Source organism: Xiphophorus maculatus, chromosome 10, assembly GCF_002775205.1.
Source record: "Xiphophorus maculatus strain JP 163 A chromosome 10, X_maculatus-5.0-male, whole genome shotgun sequence".
NCBI lineage: Eukaryota > Metazoa > Chordata > Actinopteri > Cyprinodontiformes > Poeciliidae > Xiphophorus > Xiphophorus maculatus.
Genome location: NC_036452.1, coordinates 785,026 through 809,385, shown reverse-complemented (window position 1 = coordinate 809,385; position 24,360 = coordinate 785,026). Strand labels below are relative to the sequence as shown.

General features: G+C 46.1%; 1 protein-coding gene and 1 long non-coding RNA gene across 2 annotated transcripts; both read left to right on the top strand.

The window, feature by feature from the left end:
• Nucleotides 1-699: 699 nt before the first annotated feature.
• Nucleotides 700-15,668, top strand: LOC102224785 (testis-expressed protein 2-like). The gene is made up of 12 exons (XM_023340407.1): nt 700-1,193; nt 5,045-6,350; nt 8,371-8,571; nt 9,133-9,409; nt 10,716-11,026; nt 11,095-11,244; nt 11,318-11,417; nt 12,929-13,064; nt 13,468-13,605; nt 14,297-14,497; nt 15,166-15,286; nt 15,365-15,668. The coding sequence occupies exons 2-12, from the start codon at nt 5,076-5,078 to the stop codon at nt 15,473-15,475; spliced, it is 3,021 nt and encodes a 1,006-aa protein (XP_023196175.1). The 5' UTR covers nt 700-1,193; nt 5,045-5,075; the 3' UTR covers nt 15,476-15,668.
• A 3,254-nt stretch (nt 15,669-18,922) lies between these two features.
• Nucleotides 18,923-22,024, top strand: LOC111609861. Its single transcript, XR_002753376.1, has 3 exons — nt 18,923-19,599; nt 20,649-20,843; nt 21,091-22,024. It is a non-coding gene; the product is annotated as an uncharacterized LOC111609861 (long non-coding RNA).
• The last annotated feature ends 2,336 nt before the right edge of the window (nt 22,025-24,360 follow it).

The following is a 24,360-nucleotide window of genomic DNA, read 5'->3' as shown; positions in this document are numbered from 1 at the left end:
CTCTCTCTCTGGTGTTTGTAGGTCAGTGTGGAGGAAGAGATTTATTCTCATTTCATCTCCTCTGCTTCATTTCTTGACCCATTTCTGCACAAGAGATAATGAAGAACCAAAACTTTTTCACATTTTTAAAACCACAAGAAGTGATCAACAGGCCTGAGTAACTCCAGAGGAGCTGCAGGGAACCATGGTTCAGGTGGAAAGTCTGCTGAAAGGAAAAACACTTCACAAGTCTGAGCCTTAAGGAACAACAACATCGCTGGAGAAAATTCTCAACAGGTTTGGTTTCAAGTTTGGAGCAAACCACGAAATGTGTGGAAGAGAGAAATGTTTGGGAGAAGCAGCTTCACCACAAGCTGAGAGTCTTTTTTCCAGCAGGAACAGGAAGCAGAAACAGGAGCAACTTCCTGCTTCCTGTGGGAACAGGAAGCCGGCCGGAGCTGAAGACGAGAAATGACCAAGAGTTCAACTCTGGAGAAGAGTTGAAGGTTCAGCAGGACGACGAGCTTGAACATCCAGACAGATATTATGGGATGGTTTGGATCCGTTAATAGAGGAGCCATGTTGGGACGACTTCCTGGAGGCGGAGCTTCAGAAACAGCAGGAACTTTTAAAGAGACAGAGGCCCAATGTCAACGCCTTAAATTACAAAGTAGATTATATTTAATATTTATAGCATTTTATAACAACTGAAGGTAATATAGTTACTGGTTGTGATATAAAATGGAACTATGAACTTGGAAAACACGAAATGCTGCCCCTTTAAATGACTGCAGCTGGTTCACAAAGTATTCACTCCTTAATAAAAGCAACATTTTATTTGTAAAAACAGAAACATGCAGAATTTCAATACTTTATATCACATAAAATGTCAATAAAACATGAGAAAATATTCATCATTTTAGAATTAATCTTGGCACACTGCTACTTGAATTAGGCCTTTTAGCTGTAAACCGGAAACTGCCCATATAAGGAGCTATGGCAGAACCTATAGACGTCCAGCTATAGGAGAGCAGGCAGCAGCCGCTGGCAGACAGCTGGATTATTTAATCTGGATTATCCTGCAGCGTCACACATCTGGTAGTCTGGGAGGCTGAGAGAGAGAGAGAGATTTTCCTCCGCTCTTCGGTCCAGAACCTCTCAGATGGAACCGGAACCAACAGCAGAACCAACCTGGAGCCGCAGCTTAAGGCTCGGTGAGTCAAACGTCTTTATTCCTCCTTATTAAAAGCTTTGTTTTTTAAACTGAATGATTATTATTATTGTTATTTATTATTATTAACATGTGTTTCCCTCTTTGCAGAGCAGAACTTTTCATTCCTACTTCTGCTCTCTGCGAATAAGTCATAGATTATTACTGTCATTAACTAATTAAAATATCAGGTAAATACACGAATGATGTCTGAAATTTAATATCACTTCAATAATGAAAGTTTATCGTTTATCAAACTAAATTTGTGAATCCACTTGCCTATAAGCAAAAGTAACGTTTAATCGTTTATCGCATCGTTCACCGGATCGTTCATCGCATCGTTCACCGGATCGTTTATCGCATCGTTCACCGGATCGTTCATCGCATCGTTCACCGGATCGTTCATCGCATCGTTCACCGGATCGTTTATCGCATCGTTCACCGGATCGTTCATCGCATCGTTCACCGGATCGTTTATCGCATCGTTCACCGGATCGTTTATCGCATCGTTCACCGGATCGTTCATCGCATCGTTCACCGTTGTCATGGGAAATTTCTCATAAGAATTTAGATTTTTAATAAAACCATTAAATTCCAGTTATGTAGACTAAATTGTCAGGATTGTTGCGTTTACTGTTTTCTATTTTGCTGAGAAACATCAATAAATATCAATAAACTCAACAATATGCTGAAATATAATTACTACCTGCAGTTTAGTGATAAAAGTTTTCACAGCTGTTCATGTGAGGCTGCCCTGAAGAAGCCTGATCATAAACTGAAATATTAGACATGCAGCCTCACTGAAAACACTGAAAGGTTTAAATATGATGATTAAATTTAGACTTCACGTTCTGCAGCTGAGCCTGGATGGTCATCATGTTTTAAATTATTGTTATTTTATGAACACAGAACTAAAAGCAACTGAATAGCAGTTTATTGTTCCACAAATGATCAGATTATCAGATTATCTGCTTCTGGTAAATTTATCTGCAAACTGTCATAAATATTGACAGAAACAACAGAACATTTTAACCTGACAGTTTTATTGTATTTATTGTTGCTGATGAAGTGATGAATCTGACATGAACTGAAATTTTCCAGGGGGATGATCCAGAACTAATAATCAGATTAGAGATTAATAAACCAACAGATTAACTCCTAATTCTGTCAGCTGGACGGTTTCTCTGGGACCTTTTCTACATTAAGTGTCCATCCTTTGTCTAGACCGATTATCCCTGCAGGGGGGCTGGGGTCTCCACAGATCACTGAGAGGAACCAGTAAACCCAGTAACAGTCATGGGAGGAAGCTGGCGGACCCAGAGGGAACCCAGGACCCGACCAGAGCTGCTCTAGCAGATAAATGAATTTTTATGTGAAGCATAAATAACTAAAAGCTCAGTGAGCTGCAGCCGCTCAGACCTGGAGACTCCAAGATGGAAAGTTAATGGGAATCAGCTTTAGCTTTAGCTTTAGCTCCTAATCCTGCTGGATGATTTGTCAGATTTTACAGTAAAATCCTGATTTAACGATAATCTGAGTTTGTTGGTGGGTGTGAGCGTTCAGACGGCCCACAGACCTGGACACGAGCAGATCTAGAGATTTAAAACTGATCAATTATCTTTAGCTGAAGTTCGTCAATCTGAGGATTTCTTGTTTGGGCTTTGAGCAGCTGCAGTTTGCTTTTACCTCAGGCCGGCTATGAAAATGGCCTAGTCAAACTACGTCTGAACTTTGAGCTCCAGTTTGTGAAACCTTTTTTTATGACTTTCCAAATCTGCTCTGGTTTAATTTTGTATCATTTATGATGTCAGCATGATGCATTGTTAGCCTGTTTTCTACAGAGATGCTAACAATGCTAACGACGGCCATGTTTCCATCAGATTAACAAAATATTCTGGTCAGACGAGTAAAACACCAGACCCATCTGCTTTTGACTTTTCTGCAGATATTGTAAGTCAAACCAAGATGGCTGCTTCTGCAACACAAATCTGTAAAGAAATATGTTGATATAATTTAATAACCGACGCCCAAGAACTCATTATGCAGATTTTATCCAGAGAAACATTTTCATGATGAATACTGTTCCACTCAGATAAAATATACTGTAACTCTTTAATCTCCTCCTTTCTTGGGCAGAAATATTTATTTCATTTTCTAATAGTGTAAAATCCAACAGCAGGAATGGATAAAGAATCTCTCAGCAGCATCTCTCCCTTCAGGCGAAGCCGGTTTACTGCTCAGGAAATGAAACGGTTCTGATGCTGCAGCTTCCCGTCCCACCAGGGGAAACTCTGGGACTCAGACTGACCCCAGCCCTCAGGTTCATCCCCCTCCGTCCATTTTGGACGAGAGCAGATTATAGCGACTCCACCAGCTGCTGTGGACTTAGTTCACATTGTGCCGCGTGGCATTTTAATGCCGTTACATAAATGTGATCAGTTAGAAGTCGGGTTAACTTGCATCCAGAGCTTGACCTGCAGCCACGTCGCTGAGCTTCCTGCCGTTTCCAGGAAGGACAACTGGTTTCATCTCAGCTGGAAGCAGAGCAGCGATGAGGCTCCAGCAGCCTGAGGAGGATTTAAGATGCTTTCATTTCTACCACTTCCATCCGGTGAAGTCGTTACGGAGGAAATGAGCCGCTGCTCCTCTGATCCAGATGATGATGAACCGTTGACCAGCAGCAAAACTCACAGCTGATTTTCTGACTCAGATCAACGTGGATCAGAGAAAATCTTCTGTTTTAAAACAAGTTCAATGTTTGATGGTCAGACCAAACTAATCAGCGCCTGATTGCTGCATCACTAACTTTATCACTTCAGATTCAAATGTTATGTATTTTTTTGAGATTTTCTGTCTCAATAAAATCAGCTGCTCTGAACCAGAACTCTACAAAACCGGAACCAGAACCGCTTCCTGGTCCAGTTCTAGTGTGAGTCCAAACCAACCTCGATCCAAACCAACTACAGGAAATAAACGTCTTTTAGGACTTCATGAGCCACCGTAGTTGGGCGTCATGGTAACGATGGGCCTTCCGGGTTGCTAACATTGCTGGTTCTGATTGGACTGAACCTGATCCATTTCCTGCTTCGCGGTGCTGCCAGCAGGTTGTGGGTCAGAACCTGCAGAGCCTCAGCAGAATTTACCGCCGCAGATCCAGAATCAGAAATATGACATCATAAAGCTGAACGAGCAGAACTGGACTGTTGGGTTCTGCGGGTCTGTCCGTCATTTCTGCCCAAAGAGAGCAAAGATCATAGAACACGTGGAATTGTTTACGGATTATCGAATAAACCGAAACCAAAACAAACCAAACCAAACAATATAAAGTTTTTTTTTTGTTCCGGACCAAACAAACGAACCAAAGGACGTTGGGTGTGTGAACGCAGCCTGAGTTACACACAGCTGGTTACTAAGAGTCTGCTGAAGATAATGATCTGGAATGGATTTTAATTCAGATGTCAGAGTGACTCTTCTGTCATTAAACATTTTCTTCCTGTTCTTGTGAAGGATGTGTCTGAATCAGACGTTTGGTTATCAAACTCCAGGCCCAGTCGCCCCAGATTCAGAGAGAAACTGTGAGCCTGAGAAGCTCATCGGTATATAGAGCGACATGTTGACTTGGCTGGGATTCAGACTCACTAGTCCTCAGATTATTTCATAATTCTTTAAAGCCAGAGGACAAAAATGTGACAAGTTAATGCCTGGTTGGTGCTCTTTTTGCAGAAATGAATCAGAAGCTATGAAAAGTAGTTTGACGAGGGGTAGAGGCGACGAGGGGTAGAGGCGACGTGGGGCAGAGGTGGGGAGGCGTAGAGCTGATGTGCCTGACCGTGTTTGTCTTCTACTGACCCGCAGGTGTCTCGGTTTGGAGATGTGAACTAGAGAAATGGCGGATGATGGAAAAAACGGGGAGGGAGGAGGCAGGAAGGACTCAGGCGAGGGCAGCAGGTCCTTTCATGACCCTCACAGTCTCTTCCCACTTGGCGTCACGAAGCGGAACCAGTCCCGAGGGATTGTGATCCATCTGACCGGCACCGAAGGGGAGTGGGACAGCTTGGAGGACGATGAGCTCATCTTCCCCCTGGACCATGGCGAGGAGAAGCCGCTTCCTGCGGAGGACGACAGAGACTTGAAGTCCCAGAACTTCCATGTTCCTCTTTCCCCGTCATCGCCTGGTTCCCTGGGGAACTGCTCTGCAGCGCCCCCTAGCTTCCTCTCCCCAGGGCCGCCCTCACCCAGCCAGCGGCCCCTGGCCAGCCTCGTCAAGTCACGCTCCACTGAACTTGAGCCGAAAGAGGGCTCCACCCTCAGACCCAAGCCTCTCCTCAGCCTGGTGAAGTCCATCTCCACGGAGCTGTCCCACTCGGAGCCCGAAGTGTCTCAGTCCAGATCGGACTCCCGTCTCAACCTCCACCTGTGGAAGCAGCTGACCCAAACCAAACCCCGGACGGCCCCGCCATCCCCCAGCGCTCTCTCTCCCAGTGCGGAGGGCCTGAAGGGGGGCTTCTTCAAGATGGAGCTGGAGGACACGAAGAGGAAGCTGTCTGAGGCCATGCATGAGCCTCTGAGCAGCATGTTCAGTAAGATCATGGGGGAAGACGGCGCAGGAAGCCCCAAACACCAGAGCAGGTCCACGGCGGCTCATCAGGGGAGGGACGGCAGCGTGGACACCGTCCTCTCAGAGTCTCCGGTGAGGACCGGAAGGAGAGCAGATGGAGACGTTCTGCCCGTGTTTGACTGGCCTTCGGTTGAAGGGCGGCCCGGAGCGCGGCACCGCCCATGTCCCGTCCATCACCACAGAGAGCAGGAGCTGGAAATATGCCAAGATGATGACACGATGCAAGTGTTTGCCATTGAAGCTCCCAGGAGGTTGCCTGGCTCTCCAGCACCGAACAGCTCCAGGTCCGGTCCGGATCCTCAGCCTCCTCTGCCACGCATGAGTCTACTCTGCGTGGCGGTTCTGTCCTACGGCTACTTCATCCTTCCTCTGGGTCCGTACGTCTCGGGTCTGGCGTTGGGACTGGCTCTGGGCTTCCTGCTTGGCCTGTTCCTCATTCGGATCGGTTCATCCGGCTCGGCTAACGTGCACAGAGCAGCGCTGACCCGTCAGGCTGAGGCCCGTTTCCCAGGTGGCTCCAGCGCCGAGTCCGACGTCCTTCAGGTAGGTGACTTGAAGTACGGGCTGCCGTTTGTGACGTCAACAATTACCACCAACAATCTGGATTAATAAGTCATATTGTCACAAAGCTGCTGTTATAAATGTCAGTTTCAAGCCAGATATTTAGTTTGGACATTAGCATTTAGCTCAGGACTAAATATTTAGCTTGGAAGCTAATTCACCTGCCGCTACCAGGAAGTGAACTACCAAAATAAAAGCTGTCTCTTTGTAGCCTCGATAAACTCCTGCTTTCAAGTCGCTTCATGTCATCTCTATCTTTGTTTCTGTTCTTGAACATTTCAGCTTAAAACAAAGATTCTCTGTTTTAAAGGCAATCCAGACATTTAGCAACGGATCTGCGGCAACATGTTGCATCAGCGGCAACTCAACTTTTATTTTGATAGTCTACTTTTGCTTATAGGCAAGTGGATTCACATATTTAGTTTGAAAATATGACATTTATAACTGAATAAATGAATAAGACCTAAAAATGAATCCCATTTTTTCTCTTATTACAGGATAAATTAAATTATTGCTGCTAATTTTTGACTGTAACTTTACAGAAGCTCGACGTCGCAGCAGCTTCATCTCATTCATTCGTCTCCGCAGGTTTCAGATACTCATATGTGAACCTGAGATAATAAATCATCTGTTATTACATTTTCAGGCATTTCATCCATTAGAACTGAAAGAAAAGATTCACAAAAAACTCATAACTTAGATCTTTTATTCCTGACAGAGTTCGACTCCCACTCTGTTTCTTTTTATCTTCTGCTGATTAAACTGAAGCTCGGGTCAAAAGTTTTCATACCAAATGTTGTCAGAGCTCAGATATACGGGAGGTAGAACAGAACTGAAGATCTAAAGTAGATTCAGGCTGCATCAACACCAACAATATTAAATATTACAAATATTTTACATCCAGAACCAGAATTTAACCTGAACAGCAGGAAGCTGTGCTGCTTTTCTCCTGGTTGTTGTCCGAGCCGCTTCCCTTCCTCCGTCCGTCTCCATCACAGATTAAAGTCTTATTAAAAGGAACGCAAGTCCAGAACATCAGGCGCCCTGGGTCCAATTAGGCCCGTTAGAACTGCGGCGGCACCGTAATTAGCCGCTCCTGGCAGCCGGCTGCAGCAGGAGGCTTCAGAGGCTGGAGGAGGTCAGAGGTCGCCATCAGCAGCTCCATGTTGGAGGATGAAAACGCTGTAGAAGGATAATCTCTGTCCCGGTTGATCACTAGCAGCTTGGCTTTAGCTCGGAGCTTCAAAACGTTCCGAACTCAGAAGGTTTTCCAAGTCTTTTTAATCTTTTTATATCGTCTGGTTTGTTTGTCTAAACGCAGCTGGTTCAGGAATCCGTTCTTCTCCAAAGGGAAACTGAATGTTTTTAACTCAGATCCTCCAACTTTCTTGCTGAGGGCAGGAAGGAGCTCCTGTAGCAGTCAGTGTTTCAGCGAGTCTGCAGAGGCCTCTGACTGAAGACTGATTGGTCTCATGCTAACATGCTAGCAGCTCGTCAGGCAGCAGAGTTGATATTCCACAGCCACATCCTGGGTGCCATCACCAGTTGTTAGCTAGCTCTGCTAATCCTCCTCCTTTGCTTTTGCTGCTCCTCTTTAAATCCGTTGGTTAGAAAGACGAGTAGAGAGAGGGAGTCTGGGATTTGGTTCATGTCCGTCTTGATGCTTGACTTCATACTCCAGGCATTATTTGAGCTTTTGGGATGCTAATAACCTTGTTACCATGGTTACGCTCCATAACAACTGTCCAAAGGTAAAAGAGAGCAACAATCCTGCCAGCTGCACAGAACCAGAGGAATAATGATCCAAACAGCAGAGCTAACAGAGCTCATTATTGATCATGTAATTTTTATCACTATTATTATCATTATTGATGATAGTTATAATTGTAATCATAAACGTTGTAATGATAGTAATTATTGACCTGTTCAGCTCAAGTCGCTGATTCCTGAAGGTCAGCAGCTGCTGAATGAATGTTGGTGTTAAACCTGCTGTCGTCTTCAGGGTTGGATGAATGAGATCCAGGATTACGACCCAGAAATCTTCCACCCGGCTCTGACTCACTCCGTGTTCGCCACGCTGCAGGGCTGCGGCCTCCGCCTGGATTACCCACGCTGCAACATCAGGCGCCGCGCCACGCACGACGACCCGCCGCAGGAAGTCGGCTTCGTCAAGACGCGCTGCTTCCGGCTGGAAAAGAGCAAAGTAAGATCTGAACATTTCATTTCACTTTTCATTCTTAATGCAGATTTATGCTCTGGGTTCAGGAGCAGAAAATTCAACTGACTGATGAAAAAGTGAGGCGGTAAACTATGGAGAGCCAATCCTGCCATAATGATGAGAAAATAGAGAAATTTTAAAAAATGCTCGAAAAATAAGCAAAAGATGAAAAATACGGTAAATTAATAAATGCTGGCGGTAATTATATTAGACAGTGAGACAAACGTTTGTCTCTTTATTAGCTTGTTTACTTAATCACCTTTGTAATAATGACCTTTTTATTAATCATTATCATTTTCAAAACAGGCAGAAATAAAAAGCTTTGAAGACATAAAAATACATAACAGATGCATTTAAAACTAAAGCTGAAAATGATAACAGATAATAAATGAGGTGATTATAAACGTTCAAAAAATTCATTCAGGAATCAAAGAACAAAGAGTTTTTGATCTGAAGAGTCATGTTTTACTGCAGAGTTCCACAGGAAAACTTGCGGTTCTGGTTCTGATGGGTCTGACTCTTCATCATGCTGCCTCCTTCCTGAAGGTCTTCCTCCTGCCGGCGGCGCTGGCTCGGAAGAGAGTCTGGAACCCCAAGTATCCCATCTGCATCCAGCTTGGAGCAGAGGACGACGGAACCGGGTCAGAACAGAACCTGGGTTCTGATCCAGCACAGACTTCCTCCACACAACCTGGTGCCGCCCCGCCTGCGCTCTACCTGTTCGGACGCACGGGCCGGGAGAAGGAGGAGTGGTTCCGCCATCTCCTGTTGGCGTCTGCGGTCCGGACCGGGCCGAGCCCCGGCCGATGGTCCACCCGACCCGGTAACAAACGACCCGGTAACAAACGAACGACCCGGTAACAAACGCCTCCGGTTCTGGACTGAAAGAGATCAGAAAGTCTCCTGGGAAATCATCCACATGAATAAATGCTGTAGAGGCTAACGCTAACGCTAAAGGCAGAACCAGAACTACTGAGAGTCCAAATGCTGCAGCGGGTCGGGAAGCGGGCGGCGTTAGTGACGTCACACAGTCAGAGATTAACAGCAATAATATAGTTAAATATGGACAAGAGAAACAACGAGGATCATTTTCACTGTTTTTCAGTCGTAAATAAATGAAACTTTCAAATTAAATATTGAATATTTATTAAATATAATTAAATATTTAGTTTGTAAACTAAAAATTAATGCTAATACAAACACTTAGCTTCAAATTAAATATCTAGTTAGATAAATCCACTAATCTAAAGAAAAGAGCATTTTTTAAATTGAAATCGGTTCTACAGAAAACAACCAGAGCTGCAGAACAGAAAAACCTAAAATATTAAAAAAACAGAGCAAAACCATCAGGAATATTAAAACTGATGAACAGAACATGAAAAGGCAGAAAGAAACCGTAGAAAATGGCTCCTACAGATGATTAACAGGCTCACTTTCACCTCAGATTAAAACTGAAGACAGATTTTATAGGAATTATTAGGGTGCCAATAATTTCTGAATGAGTTATCCTCACAGATTAACTGACTCAAATAAATGGTTGTGTTAATGTGAGATTATCATATTGTAATGAAATCTGCATTTATTATCAGATGTTTGCCAGAAAGCAGATTTCTCAAAAAATACATCATTATTTCATCCTATTTCATTAAACAGTGAAATAATTATATCATTCAGAAAGTATATTACATTATTCAGTCAGACATATAATGATATACTTATTTATTTCACAATGTATTGACTGTCTAATTTGTCTCTTTTGGGCCTCCATACACATCACTGTGATTCTTAATGAGACAGTTTATTTTCGGTTTGTGAGATAAAATATTGGTCAATGAGACAGAAAGCGCTGCAGTAGGTCTGCCGGGCCAGTCGGTGGTGCTGTAACACAAACCAGGTTTCTAAACGGACGGTTCCTGGTCTCCCATGAGACTCACAGCCTAAACCACTAAGATCATTTGTGGATCCACCTGATGGTTTCCGTGCAGAAATCATTTTGCGACCCTCATGTTGAGAACCTCTGCTCCTGTCTGAGGTAACATCCAGAAACTCGCTTTGCCTGGATTCTCTGCATTTTGGAGGAAACTTAATGTATAACACTGAATAATCTGCAGCAGATCTCTGTCCTCCAGGCGCTCCGTCCCAGAGCGTCCCCGTCCCGCGGAGCCGAGGCCCCAGCAGCGCCGCCGCCGCCGCGCCTGCTTCGCCCGTCGCCATGCCTGCTTCGCCCGCCGCCATGCCTGCTTCGCCCGCCGCCATGCCTGCTTCGCCCGCCGCGCCCGCGGCCTACTATGGTCCTGCAGATCCCTGCAGCGCCACCAGGGGTCTTTCTGCGCTTGACTACCACAGCTACATGGCCCACCTCCTGGCTGCACATGAGGCCACGCCCCCATGCAGCCCCGGGGCTAGCAGCGCAGAGGCTAGCCCCACCGCTAACACCACCGTAAGCTAGGAGAGATTTTATTTCCTGTGAATGGATCTGGAGCGACTCTTAGCTGCTTCCTTTCTCAGTGTACCTGCGATCAGGCCACGCCCCCCGGAGCCGGCCCCGCCTCCTGGGTCAACGCTCTGATTGGCCGGATCTTCTGGGACTTCCTGCGAGAGAAGCAGTGGGCCGACGCCGTCGCCCATAAGATCCAGAAGAAGCTGAGCAGAATCAGAGTGAGGCTGGACGAGCAGAAGCAGACGGTCGTCTATCGATACGTAATAAACTGACGGCTTCCTCCTCCTGCAGCTGCCTTACTTCATGAACGAGCTGACGCTGACCGAGCTGGACATGGGCTGCAGCATGCCGCACATCGTGGCCGCCTCCAGGCCAGAGGTCAACCACAGAGGTCAGCTCAGCCTGCAGCTTCCTGCTCAGAAGATGCTAACACTTTAATTTGTTTGTTTAGATTAGTTAGATTCTTCCGCATTTTTTTCTTAAATGTCCAAATTTGTTCATCCTGTTTTCTATCTGTGGTTCCTCTCCACTGCTGAGTGTTTTTTAATCCCGCTCCACCAGGAGTCAGACTGCCCCCTGCTGGCTGCTGGGTCCTCTACCACCTTTCACAGCATTACTGCAATCATTTTGGTAAAATAAAAAAGTTATAGCAGAATACATTTAACACGTTTTGAATAATTACATGAGGGAAGAAGGGAGCGGGAGATCGACAGGCAGATTGGCGCAGCGTCTGCTGTCAAGCGGGCGCTGTACCGGTCCGTCGTGGTGAAGAGAGAGCTGAGCCAAAAAGCGAAGCTCTCGATTTACCGGTCGATCTACGTTCCCACCCTCATCTATGGTCATGAGCTTTGGGTCATGACTGAAAGAACGAGATCGCGGATACAAGCGGCCGAAATGGGTTTTCTCCTTAGGGTGGCTGGGCTCTCCCTTAGAGAGAGAAGCTCAGTCATCCGGGAGGGACTCAGAGTAGAGCCGCTGCTCCTTCACATCGAGAGGAGCCAGTTGAGGTGGCTCGGGCATCTGGTCAGGATGCCTCCTGGACGCCTCCCTGGTGAGGTGTTCCGGGCACGTCCCACCGGGAGGAGGCCCCGGGGAAGACCCAGTACACGCTGGAGGGACTATGTCTCTCGGCTGGCCTGGGAACGCCTCGGGATTCCCCCGGAGGAGCTAGAAGAAGTGGCTGGGGAGAGGGAAGTCTGGGCCTCCCTTCTGAAGCTGCTACCCCCGCGACCCGACCTCGGATAAGCGGAAGAAGATGGATGGATGGATGGATAAATAATTACATGGATTAAATGCAATTGTTTTTTTTGTTTCTTTTTTACACATTAAGATTTTGCCCAAAACCACGATTTCTTATCCGCGATGCTAAAGCTACATCGCTAACAGCAGCGATGGAAGCTGATTCTCTGTTCATTACGATCTGATTGGACAATGGAAAACACTATTGTTGTGCTAAAGCAGTTAGCCTATCAGCAAAGCTATGCTAGCCTAAAATAGCACCTGAATGGTAACATGTAGCAGCTAATGCTACAACAACCTGAAGATTAAAAACCAGAAATATCTCAGATATTCATATCTGATCATATTCATTCAATAATTTAGCAGGAAAAAGAGAATTGGAATTTAAAGTGTCATAGATGCTTAATTACTTACAGAACCTGCAATTAACCAGATTCAAATTTTAATCTAATTCCAACTCTAGTAAATATAGAAGTCAGTGTCCTTGTACGGCGTATCCAGAGGTCATCCTTCCACCAGATCTTCCCTTCTCCCTCAGCTTCTAAAGAGGACTAATGATTCTTGTCCCGATCTTCTCAGCCAGACCCGGGATCAGATTAGGCACCATGACCTTTGGCCTGTCTTGTCAGCCTGGTGTTGAGCTGCTCTGTGCGCCCCCTGCAGGTCTGTGGGTGCAACTGCAGCTGGTTTACACGGGGAACCTGCAGATGACGCTGCAGACCAAGTTCAACCTGTCCAAGCTGGGCAGAGAGAGCAGAGAGGAGACAGCGCAGAGCGGCCCCGAAGCTGGAGGCCCCAGGTCACACACACACAGACACACACACACATACACACACACACAGAGACAGACACACACACAGAGACACACACACATACACACACACACAGAGACACACACACATACACACACACACAGAGACAGACACACACACAGACAGAGATAGACACACACACAGAGACACACACACACAGAGACAGACACACACACACACAGAGACACACACACACAGACACCTCCCCCATCTTTCTCCCTTAATGAGGCTGTCAGGAACCATCTGAGGTTTTTTTAGTTCAGCTGCTTTTCTCCAGAAACAGGAAGTTATGAAACATGAATATTAATTGTTCTGTCTGTTTCCTGCTGGCCTCTGATTGGCCTGTCTCCTCCTGCTGGCCTCTGATTGGCTGCTGCGTGTGGTCTCCAGCTGCAGGCCCGTCCTCAGCGTGTTGGCGGACAGCGATGAAGAGTCGTCCAGTGCTGCTTCTTCTGATGAAGAGGAGCTGCTGCTGTCGGAGCCTCACTGTTCAGCCGGGGAGAAAGGCTCGGTGGCGCCCCCTGAAGGGTAAACACACACCGTCATGCTCCTGGCCCCAGGCTAAAACCAGAAACTACCACCATCACAAGCCGACTCACTGTAACGGTCCACAGAAAAACGACATTTTCTAATTTTATTACCACAAAAACCTGATTAGTGTGGAGTGCACGTATATTCAGCGTTTCTGCGTCAGCCTTCACTTCACATTTTTGCCAGTTTTCTTCGCAAAATAGAAGAGCAGTAGTGAGATTGGAGGGACTGGACTTTGACTAGGCCACGTTCTGCTGTGATAAAACAAGTTTGTGACGTATAAAAGATGGAATGAACAGAAATAAGCATTTCCCTTAGCTCATCTGTTTCTGTAGCTGCAGACATCTTATTTTGAATGGAAAAGGTCGCTGACCCCTGTCCTCGGTTCTCCTGATGGAAGAGTAACCTCCACCCAGTCTCAGCTCTGACTTATTTTGGGGGTAACAGAGTGAAAGGTGCTCTCCACATTTTTCATTTTTTTATTAAGCAACAATAAAAACAAGACATGAACATCAGTGTGTGTGAGGGGCGTGAATACTTTATGCAGCTTCTGCAGTTTTATGAAATCATTTCCATAAAAGGTGAAATCTGTGAAGCTGCAGATGGCTCTGGATGCAGAGTCTCTCCTCCAAACTGCTGCCAAAAACAGGATGAGTAAAACTCTCCTCCTTTTTGCGTTTTTTCGCAGAGGAAGAACCGGGAGGAAGATTTTAAGATTTGTGGACAAAATCGCCAAATCCAAGTGTTTCCAGCGAGCGGCGGAGAACGAGTTCATCAGGAGGAAGTTTGAGGATTTGTCCAACACGCCCCTGCTGCTGTCGGTGGAGGTCCGGGAACTGTCCGGCACGCTGGTGGTCAACATCCCAGCGCCCCCTACTGACAGGATCTGGTAAGGCATCAACATGCAGACGATGGAGAGGAGGAATTAAATCTTCCTGGGTCGCTGTGACATCCTGCCCTGCCCGGGGGTTAAAGGTCGTCCAGTCTCACAAACTGGCAGTTTGTTTTGCGAATATTTACATTTTGTTTACATTATCAGCTGATTTGACCATAAAGTGGTGAATATTTACAGGATGATGACGGGCGGCACAGCGCCTCCTAGCTGCATGGCCAGGAGGAACAGAAGAAGAGCTTCACACACAAACTCAATATTCTGGTTGCAGAATCAGATTCATAAAATCTTTACTGCTTTTGGAAGAACTGAGGAGCCATTTTTAGTTTTCCTAAAAATATGGTTAAAATCGTGTGATGAAGCCGATTCTTCATCTTTAACGTTGAGGCTCAACTTTCACAGCCTGACGGACGCAGCAGCCACAGCTTCATCAACTTCCTGTGTAAAACATCCAGAAATTACCAGAGATCAATGATCTGATCACAATCTGATCAAAACCTGATCACAATCTGATCAAAACCTGATCACAATCTGCATCATGTGAAATAATTTTCTCCCCATTTCCTTCCAAAAGTAAAATCATTTCCTTCCTTCTCGTGGTTAGTGCAGCAGTCAGGTCTTCTCGTGTTTCAGACTCGGACCGGTTTCTTCCGTCTCCTCTGCAGGTACAGCTTCTGCGTGCCGCCCAAACTGGACCTGCATGTTTGCCCCAAGCTGGGGCAGCGAGAGCTGAGCTTTTGCCATGTGAGCGACTGGATCGAGAAGAAGCTCCAGGACGAGTTCCAGGTGAGGAAGATAAAAAAACGTCTTTCGTTCTGAACCAAGTTCTCATGTTTCCTTTGCTTTCTCCTTTTTCCTGTTTAGAAAGTGTTTGTGCTGCCAAACATGGACGACATTTCCGTCCCGCTGATGCATGCTGGGATGGACGAGTCCCTCAGTTCCTCCTGGGAGGATCCGGCCGACGCTCACTGCTAGTGCCTCGCTGCTGAGGAAACCATGAAGAACCGAGTAAAACCAAAAAACCTTCATGTTTAAAAAACGAATTCATCCAGTTTAAACAAGTTTACATGTCAATAATCTGATTTTAGTTATTTATTCAACATAAATCAGTTTTATTTTGGAATATTAGATGTGAAACATTCAGAAATAAAAGCTTTTTAAATAAATATGTGGATATTTATTCTTCCACCTCAGAGTCTAATATCTCCATAGAAACACAATATAATAATCCATCAACCATAAAGGCTCCAAAACCTCATGTTTTATTGGGTTGATAAGCCAATAAGCAGTCAGACCATTACTGAGTCCTGGACGGACGCTGCAGCATTTAGCCGCCGTCGTAGCATTTAGCCGCCGCCGCAGCATTTAGCCGCCGCCGCAGCATTTAACTGCCGCTTCAGCATTTAGCCGCCGCAGCATTTAGCTGCCGCCGTCGTAGCATTTAGCTGCCGCCGTCGTAGCATTTAGCCGCCGCCGCAGCATTTAGCTGCCGCTTCAGCATTTAGCCGCCGCCGCCGCTGCCGCCATCGTAGCATTTAGCCGCCGCTGCATTTAGCCGCCGCCGCAGCTTTTAGCCGCCGCTGCCGCCGTCGTAGAATTTAGCCGCCGCAGCATTTAGCAGCCGCAGCAGCATTTAGCCGCCGCCGCAGCATTTAGCTGCCGCTTCAGCATTTAGCCGCCGCAGCATTTAGCTGCCGCCGTCGTAGCATTTAGCTGCCGCCGTCGTAGCATTTAGCCGCCGCCGCAGCATTTAGCTGCCGCTTCAGCATTTAGCCGCCGCAGCATTTAGCTGCCGCCGTCGTAGCATTTAGCTGCCGCCGTCGTAGCATTTAGCCGCCGCCGCAGCATTTAGCTGCCGCTTCAGCATTTAGCCGCCGCCGCCGCTGCCGCCGTCGTAGCATTTAGCCGCCGCAGCATTTAGCAGCCGCAGCAGCATTTAGCCGCCGCCGCAGCATTTAGCTGCCGCTTCAGCATTTAGCCGCCACAGCATTTAGCCGCCGCTGCCGCCGTCGTAGCATTTAGCCGCCGTCGTAGCATTTAGCCACCGCCGCAGCATTTAGCTGCCGCTTCAGCATTTAGCCGCCGCCGCAGCATTTAGCCGCCGACGCAGCATTTAGCCGCCGCCGCAGCATTTAGCTGCCGCTTCAGCATTTAGCCGCCGCAGCATTTAGCTGCCGCCGTTATAGTATTTAGCCACCGCCGCAGCATTTAGCCGCCGCAGCATTTAGCTGCCGCCGTCGTAGTATTTAGCCACCGCCGCAGCATTTAGCCGCCGCCGCAGCATTTAGCTGCCGCCGTCGTAGTATTTAGCCACCGCCGCAGCATTTAGCCGCCGCAGCATTTAGCTGCCGCCGCCGCAGCATTTAGCCGCCGACGCAGCATTTAGCTGCCGCCGTCGTAGTATTTAGCCACCGCCGCAGCATTTAGCCGCCGCAGCATTTAGCTGCCGCCGCCGCAGCATTTAGCCGCCGCCGCAGCATTTAGCCGCCGATGCAGCATTTAGCCGCCGCTGCCGCCGTCGTAGCATTTAGCCGCCGCCGCATTTAGCCGCCGCAGCATTTAGCCGCCGCAGCATTTAGCCGCCGCTGCCGCCGTCGTAGCATTTAGCCGCCGCCGCATTTAGCCGCCGCAGCATTTAGCCGCCGCAGCATTTAGCTGCCGCCGTCGTAGTATTTAGCCACCGCCGCAGCATTTAGCCGCCGACGCAGCATTTAGCCGCCGACGCAGCATTTAGCCGCCGACGCAGCATTTAGCCGCCGCTGCCGCCGTCGTAGCATTTAGCCACCGCCGCATTTAGCCGCCGCAGCATTTAGCCGCCGCCGCATTTAGCCGCCGCCGCCGCAGCATTTAGCCGCCGCCGCCGCAGCATTTAGCCGCCGCCGCCGCAGCATTTAGCCGCCGCTGCCGCCGTCGTAGCATTTAGCCGCCGCCGCATTTAGCCGCCGCAGCATTTAGCCGCCGCAGCATTTAGCCGCCGCAGCATTTAGCTGCCGCCGTCGTAGCATTTAGCCGCCGCCGCAGCATTTAGCTGCCGCTTCAGCATTTAGCCGCCGCCGCCATCTGAGGTTTTTACATCAGGCGAGTCCATGTGGAGAAAATCTAAACTAGAAAAAGCCGTTCTGAAAAATAAATAGATAAAAATAATATATATTTGTTTATCAAATTAGAAATGGAAGCAGACGCCATAACGTCATTCTGTTATTGTTTCATTTATTTTAGTTGGTTTCACACAAACAGCTGCTGCTGATTCGCTGACATGTTGTCTGATTTATTCATATTTCACTTTAATGTTTGTGTTCAGTAACAAAGTTTCCTGAAATACGCAACTTTTATTTTGGTAATGAACTTCTGCTTATCAGAAAGAATTTGTAAACTTAAATATGTAGCTGGCTAACTAAATATTTGGTTTGAAGCTAAATAAATATTTACCTTTGAACTTTGACATTTATAAATGAATGAATAATAACACGGTGAAAATTAGAATGAAAATTATTGATCTTTTTTTCTCTCATTACAGATTAAATAGACCAAATAATTGCTGGTTGTTTCTGATTGGATAACTCTACAGAAATCTGCCTCTGATTCAGAACTGATTCCTTTGGAGCAATGAAAAAAATAATTCTCATGTTTTCATATTTTCATGTTTCAGGTTCTAAGAGGTGATAATAATCTAAATATCTCCCAAAGATCCTGTTGACTCTCAAACATTCGTCACAACCAGTAGATGGCGCTGGAACACAGGAACTGCAGCTTCTAGGCAGGATGTGACCATATAAGGTTAAACTGGTTGGCTGGCCGAACCAGCTGCAGACTGGCCTTAGATTTTCTGTTTCCCATCAGATCTGGAGATCTGCTGGATTCTTACTGTCTGTCTCAGAGATCCAGCAGATCTCCAGCCTGGAAGCCAACAAGCTGCTTGGAGGAAACAGAGAGAGTGAGTGAAAGCCAAAGCAGTGATGGAGATACGTTTACCCAGAATGCATTGTGGCGCCTTGCAGAGGGTCAGATGTGACAGGATGGTGGACTGGTAGCACTGGTTTTCCTCCCAGATGGTGACTGGTTGTGTTCTGGTGAACCAGACTGCAGGAAACTTTCTAGAAGTTTCCAGAAACCAGCAGAGCTCTGAAATATGGCAACACTGTTACCTAGCAACAAGAAGGTCGCGGTTCGAATCCCGGCCCAGCTCTTTCTGTGATGCTCTCTGGGTACTCCAGCTCTTACTGGGTTAACTGGGTTAACTGGGTTAACTGGTCTCTATGGGCCTGAGATTAGTGAACCAGAGACAGCTGGAGAGAGAGACATTGGCACCCCGTGACCCCGTGACCCTGCATGGTGCAGACGATGGCTGGGTGGTTAAAGGAAGTGAGCTTCTGATTTAATTTCCCTTTTTGATCCATAAAGTCTTTTTATTATTTTATTTCCTGACCTTTGACCCAGTTTCTGTCAGAAGCTGAAAACATGAAAAGCTTCAGCCATCCAGCCAACATCAGCTCCACCTTAAATATTTTAAACGAGTCGTTTTTATTGTCACTTTGGGGAAAAGGTGCAGCAGCCATTATGTCCTGTAACACTTGTGGTAAATTTCAAATCTTCTTCCTGAAACAAAACAACAGTGACTCATTTCAAAACAATAACTGCATGAATTCCTTTATGATTAAATGAAGAGCAGAGTTCCTGAAGCTCAGCAGGAAAAAGGTTCAAACAAACAGAGGAGTGAGTCAAACCTGCCCAGGTTTATTATTAGCAAACCATCTTTTCCTTTTGCCTGAAAGGAAAAGCTTTCAGGCGTTTCTCTGAAGGAAGTGGTTCTGCGGCTCAGTGGACCCAACCGGAGCTTATCAGAGGATCCTGGACGTCTGCCAGACAAATCGCTGCTTTCCTCTGGGCTCACACACCAAAACAGGGTTAACACACAAAACGGACGTGTTTTATGAGTTAATTATGGAGTAAAGAAGGTCAATTATTATGTGAAAGGAGCTTTGCAGGGAAGTTTTCCAGCAACCTGAAGGTCGGACACTGAGGAACAAAAACATCCATCGCTGATTCCCATCATGACTCACCTCAGGCTTCCTCATATTTCTCCATAAACGCTGTTGATGGTAAGTGGCCTAAAGGAAACAAAGCTGTTTTATGATTAATGGTAAACTTGATAACCTTTGACCTCTCTCATTCAGTGCAGCCCAGGAACGCTAAAATATGTTCCAAGTGGTTTATTAAAGGAAGTTAAATATACTTCACAGCTGGTTTATTATGAGGAATGGATTATTAATGCATTGAAACTTCATCTGACCCTGATCAGAGGCCAGAGGTCGTCTTTAACCCGCATGCTGACCCGCGAGGATCGATGAGGATCGATGAGCTCAGCAGCTCATCCGTCTTCTGCTGCTGACTGAAGACGTTCAGCAGCAGTAACAGAACGTCTTCAGTCAGAGGCTTCTTAAGTTGTGCTGCAATACAGACTGCTGCAGGAGATCTTTCCTGCCAACAGCTGTCAGTGTCTATATGTCTTGAAGAATTTGAATTAAAATGAGTTACAACAACACTTATTTTCCCTTTGGGATCAATGAAGTATTTCTGGATTTGAACGTCTGCAGCTCGTTTCCTCCATTAGCTCCACCTGCAGCCAATCTGACCCGGATCCTCGGCGCCCTGCGCCCTGTGCCCGGCGCCCTGCGCCTTGTGCCCTGTGCCCGGCGCCCTGTGCCCGGCGCCCGGCGCCCTGTGCCCGGCGCCCTGCGCCTTGTGCCCTGTGCCCTGTGCCCGGCGCCCTGTGCCCTGCGCCCTGTGCCCGGCGCCCTGTGCCCGGCGCCCTGCGCCTTGTGCCCTGCGCCCTGTGCCCTGCGCCCTGTGCCCGGCGCCCTGTGCCCGGCGCCCTGCGCCTTGTGCCCTGCGCCTTGTGCCCGGCGCCCTGTGCCCGGCGCCCTGCGCCTTGTGCCCTGCGATCTGCACCCTGCGCCTTGTGCCCTGCGATCTGCACCCTGCGCCCGGTGCCCAGCACCCTGCGCTCGATGCAGCAGGTTGGCTTCGTTTCCCTGGAGTGAGGATCAGGTTTCATTTTTATATTTAATGGAGCAGAACAGGATCTTTGTTCAACTCGGCTTTCCCTTCGTTTGTTACATTTTACTTTTATTTTGTTTCTATATTACAGACAGCAGACTCCTGTGGGGTCATGACCTCCTGTGCGGTCATGACCTCCAACACACTGAATCCCGCGCTGATGACCTGGACGTGGAAACCCAGCAGGAGAACCAAGCGATGCAGCTTGAATGTTTCCTGTCCAGGTGATTTTCTGCAGCTACAAAATACCAGGAGGAAAATCACACGTTCATCAGTCAGAGACGAGGTTCATTCATTCACCACTCTGCTCATGTGTATTGAATTATTTATGTATTTATTATATTAACTATAAAATAACTGACTGAAGGTTTCTGATCTTTAGTCAAAAAACAATAAACTGCTGTTTGTGAACCTCTTTGACAGTTTTGACCTTTGACCTTCTTGTTTGGACTTTTTACTGTTTTGCAATCAAACTGAATGAATCAGTTTAGTTTGTCACCCAGGTTGCTGAACTTTAACCCCTTCCTGCACAGCAAACATCTTCATGGTGGACTCAACCAGAACATCTGGGTTTGAAACCGACAACCTGCTGCAGGAGGAGATCTGAGCAACCGGAGCTGATCGGTTTCCTGCGTCTTCAGAAGATCTGGGTTCACCTGCAGCGTTCAGACACCCAGCTGTGATGATTAAAGTCTGTTTCTAAAGGTTCACAGAAACCTTCAGTGAAAATCTCATTTCTGATGGGTTGCCAGGTTGAACACAGAGACGCATTGTTCCAACATCTGGGGAAGTTTTATTTGTCTTCAGGAGAAACCAGGCGAATGCTCAGAAACACCAGGAACTTTCAGAAGCAGAAGCATAAATTAGGTTTCTGTTCCCTGGTCTTACTGTAACAGACGTGATGCAAGAAGCTGCTGCTAAGCTAACGATCAGGCTTCAGTCCAACTGAACAGGAAACTCACTTTCTGCCTCCCGGCGACAAACGAAGCCGGTTCTGCAGCTCAGGAGAGGCGGACAGATCAAACATCCAGGCCCTCAATGTTTGAGCTCTGGCGCTAACAATTTAGCGCATTAGCGTTAGCTTCCAGTAATGTTTTCATGCGACTATATGATTATATGATTCTTGTTTAGTGATTTATTGGTTATTGAACGTCACTTTTTAGTAAGTGGTGGCTAATAACTGCTTTACAGTCAGAAAATGGAAACAAGATCAAGAAAACATGCATGATTTCTATATGCATGGTTTGAAATATGTAGACCATAATCTGACACAAACACATTCACCCAGTTCTCCATTTTAATGCAAAAATAAAATTTTCATAACCATTTTTCTATTTTATAATCGCATTGTATTTTATGATTGTGTATAGCACTTTGGTCCTGTTGGTGTATAAAGTGCTTCATAATAAAGTTGGTATGGTAACCATGTCGGACATCTTAAAAAATCAGTATCAGTAAATATGATTTCTATGGGTCCAGTTATGTCTGGTTTGACACCAGAAGTATTAATTTGGGACAAATTTTGGCAAATATTTTTTTCTTAACCATGGCAAGATGGCATGGCAGCCATCTTGAATTGTTCAGTGGTAAAGAGTTTGCTTTCAGCAAAGCAAGACTTTTTGCTGAAATATTTAATTTTCTGCTTCATGAGGTGGAAATTGAAGAACAAGACAGAAACATCTGGCGAGACGTTTTAATTTTTGAGCAGGAAATCTGGACGCTTCAGATTCAGCAGAGATAGAAATATTCCTCAATGGCTCCCATCTACACACACACACACACACACACACAGCCTGTGCTGCAGCATTAGCTCTGGCCATTGCTAACGTCTGTATGCAGACCGACGGCCTGCGAGCGGCGGCTGGTGAAGGTCAGAAGGTCAGAAGGTCATCCGATGCTTCAGCAGGAATGAACCACACCTGAACAGGTAACAAAAGGTGTTTGGATGAACTTCTCAGTCGCTCTTCCTGCTGCAGCTCAGTTAAAACAGAATGAATAAAATATTTTTAGGAAAAGTTACACAAAGAATTTTTCTAATCAGAATTATTTTCTTTTCCCATTGATTGAAAAATATTTTAATATTGAATAAAAAACTTTTCTTTAATATTCCTTCTGCATTAAACCACGGCAGGCATCTTTAGTCACAACATTAAATAAAAATAAAACGATTCGATTAAACAAACGTCTCCTAAAACATCTGCAGCAATAATGGTGAATATTAATTTAATAAAAACGATTTGGTGGAAAAACTGGCTCCATAAAATATAAACATACCAGAGTCATAAAATGCTTCATGTCTTGTTTTGTGAGGATTTTATATTTGAATAAATATAAATAAGGAAATAAATCTTTCCTGCTGAAGCTTCTGTCTCTAAAATGTTGCAGGTTTTGAATCTCGGATTATGAAGCTTTAAAATCATTTCAGAAAATAAAATTATGGCATCATTAATTATGCAACTCATCATTCGAGTCTTATACTCATTATGTGTTTTTATGTATTGTAAACGTTTCTGCTATTTCGTTTTTTATTCTTTTTGTATGTAATTTTATTCTCTTTTTTATGGAAGAAGTTTATTAATGTAACTTGTTTTTATATTGACGGAAATCTGAAGATGTGCAAATAAAAACTGATTGAAGAATTTGATACTGAACTGAACTGAACCGAACACCGAACTGAACTGAACCGAACCGAACCGAACCGAACCGAACCGAACCGAACCGAACACTGAACTGAACTGAACTGAACTGAACCGAACCGAACACTGAACTGAACTGAACCGAACCGAACCGAACATTGAACTGAACTGAACTGAACTGAACTGAACCGAACCGAACACTGAACTGAACTGAACCGAACCGAACATTGAACTGAACTGAACCGAACCGAACATTGAACTGAACTGAACTGTACCGAACCGAACCGAACACTGAACTGAACTGAACCGAACCGAACCGAACATTGAACTGAACTGAACTGAACCGAACCGAACCGAACCGAACACTGAACTGAACTGAACTGAACTGAACCGAACCGAACACTGAACTGAACTGAACCGAACCGAACATTGAACTGAACTAAACTAAACTAAACTGAACTGAACTGAACTGAACCAAACCGAACACTGAACTGAACTGAACCGAACCGAACCGAACATTGAACTGAACTGAACTGAACTGAACTGAACCGAACCGAACCGAACCGAACACTGAACTGAACTGAACCGAACCGAACATTGAACTGAACTGAACCGAACCGAACACTGAACTGAACTGAACCGAACCGAACATTGAACTGAACTGAACCGAACCGAACACTGAACTGAACTGAACTGAACCGAACCGAACCGAACCGAACATTGAACTGAACTGAACCGAACCGAACACTGAACTGAACTGAACTGAACCGAACCGAACCGAACATTGAACTGAACTAAACTAAACTAAACTAAACTGAACTGAACTGAACACTGAACTGAACCGAACACCGAACTGAACACTGAACTGAACTGAACTAAACTGAACCGAACACTGAACTGAACCGAACACTGAACTGAACTGAACACTGAACTGAACTGAACTGAACCGAACACCAAACTGAACTGAACTGAACCGAACATTGAACTGAACTGAACCAAACACTGAACTGAACTGAACCGAACCGAACATTGAACTGAACTGAACTAAACTGAACCGAACACTGAACTGAACTGAACTAAACTAAACTAAACTGAACTGAACCGAACTAAACTGAACCGAACACTGAACTGAACTGAACACTGAACTGAACTGAACCGAACACCGAA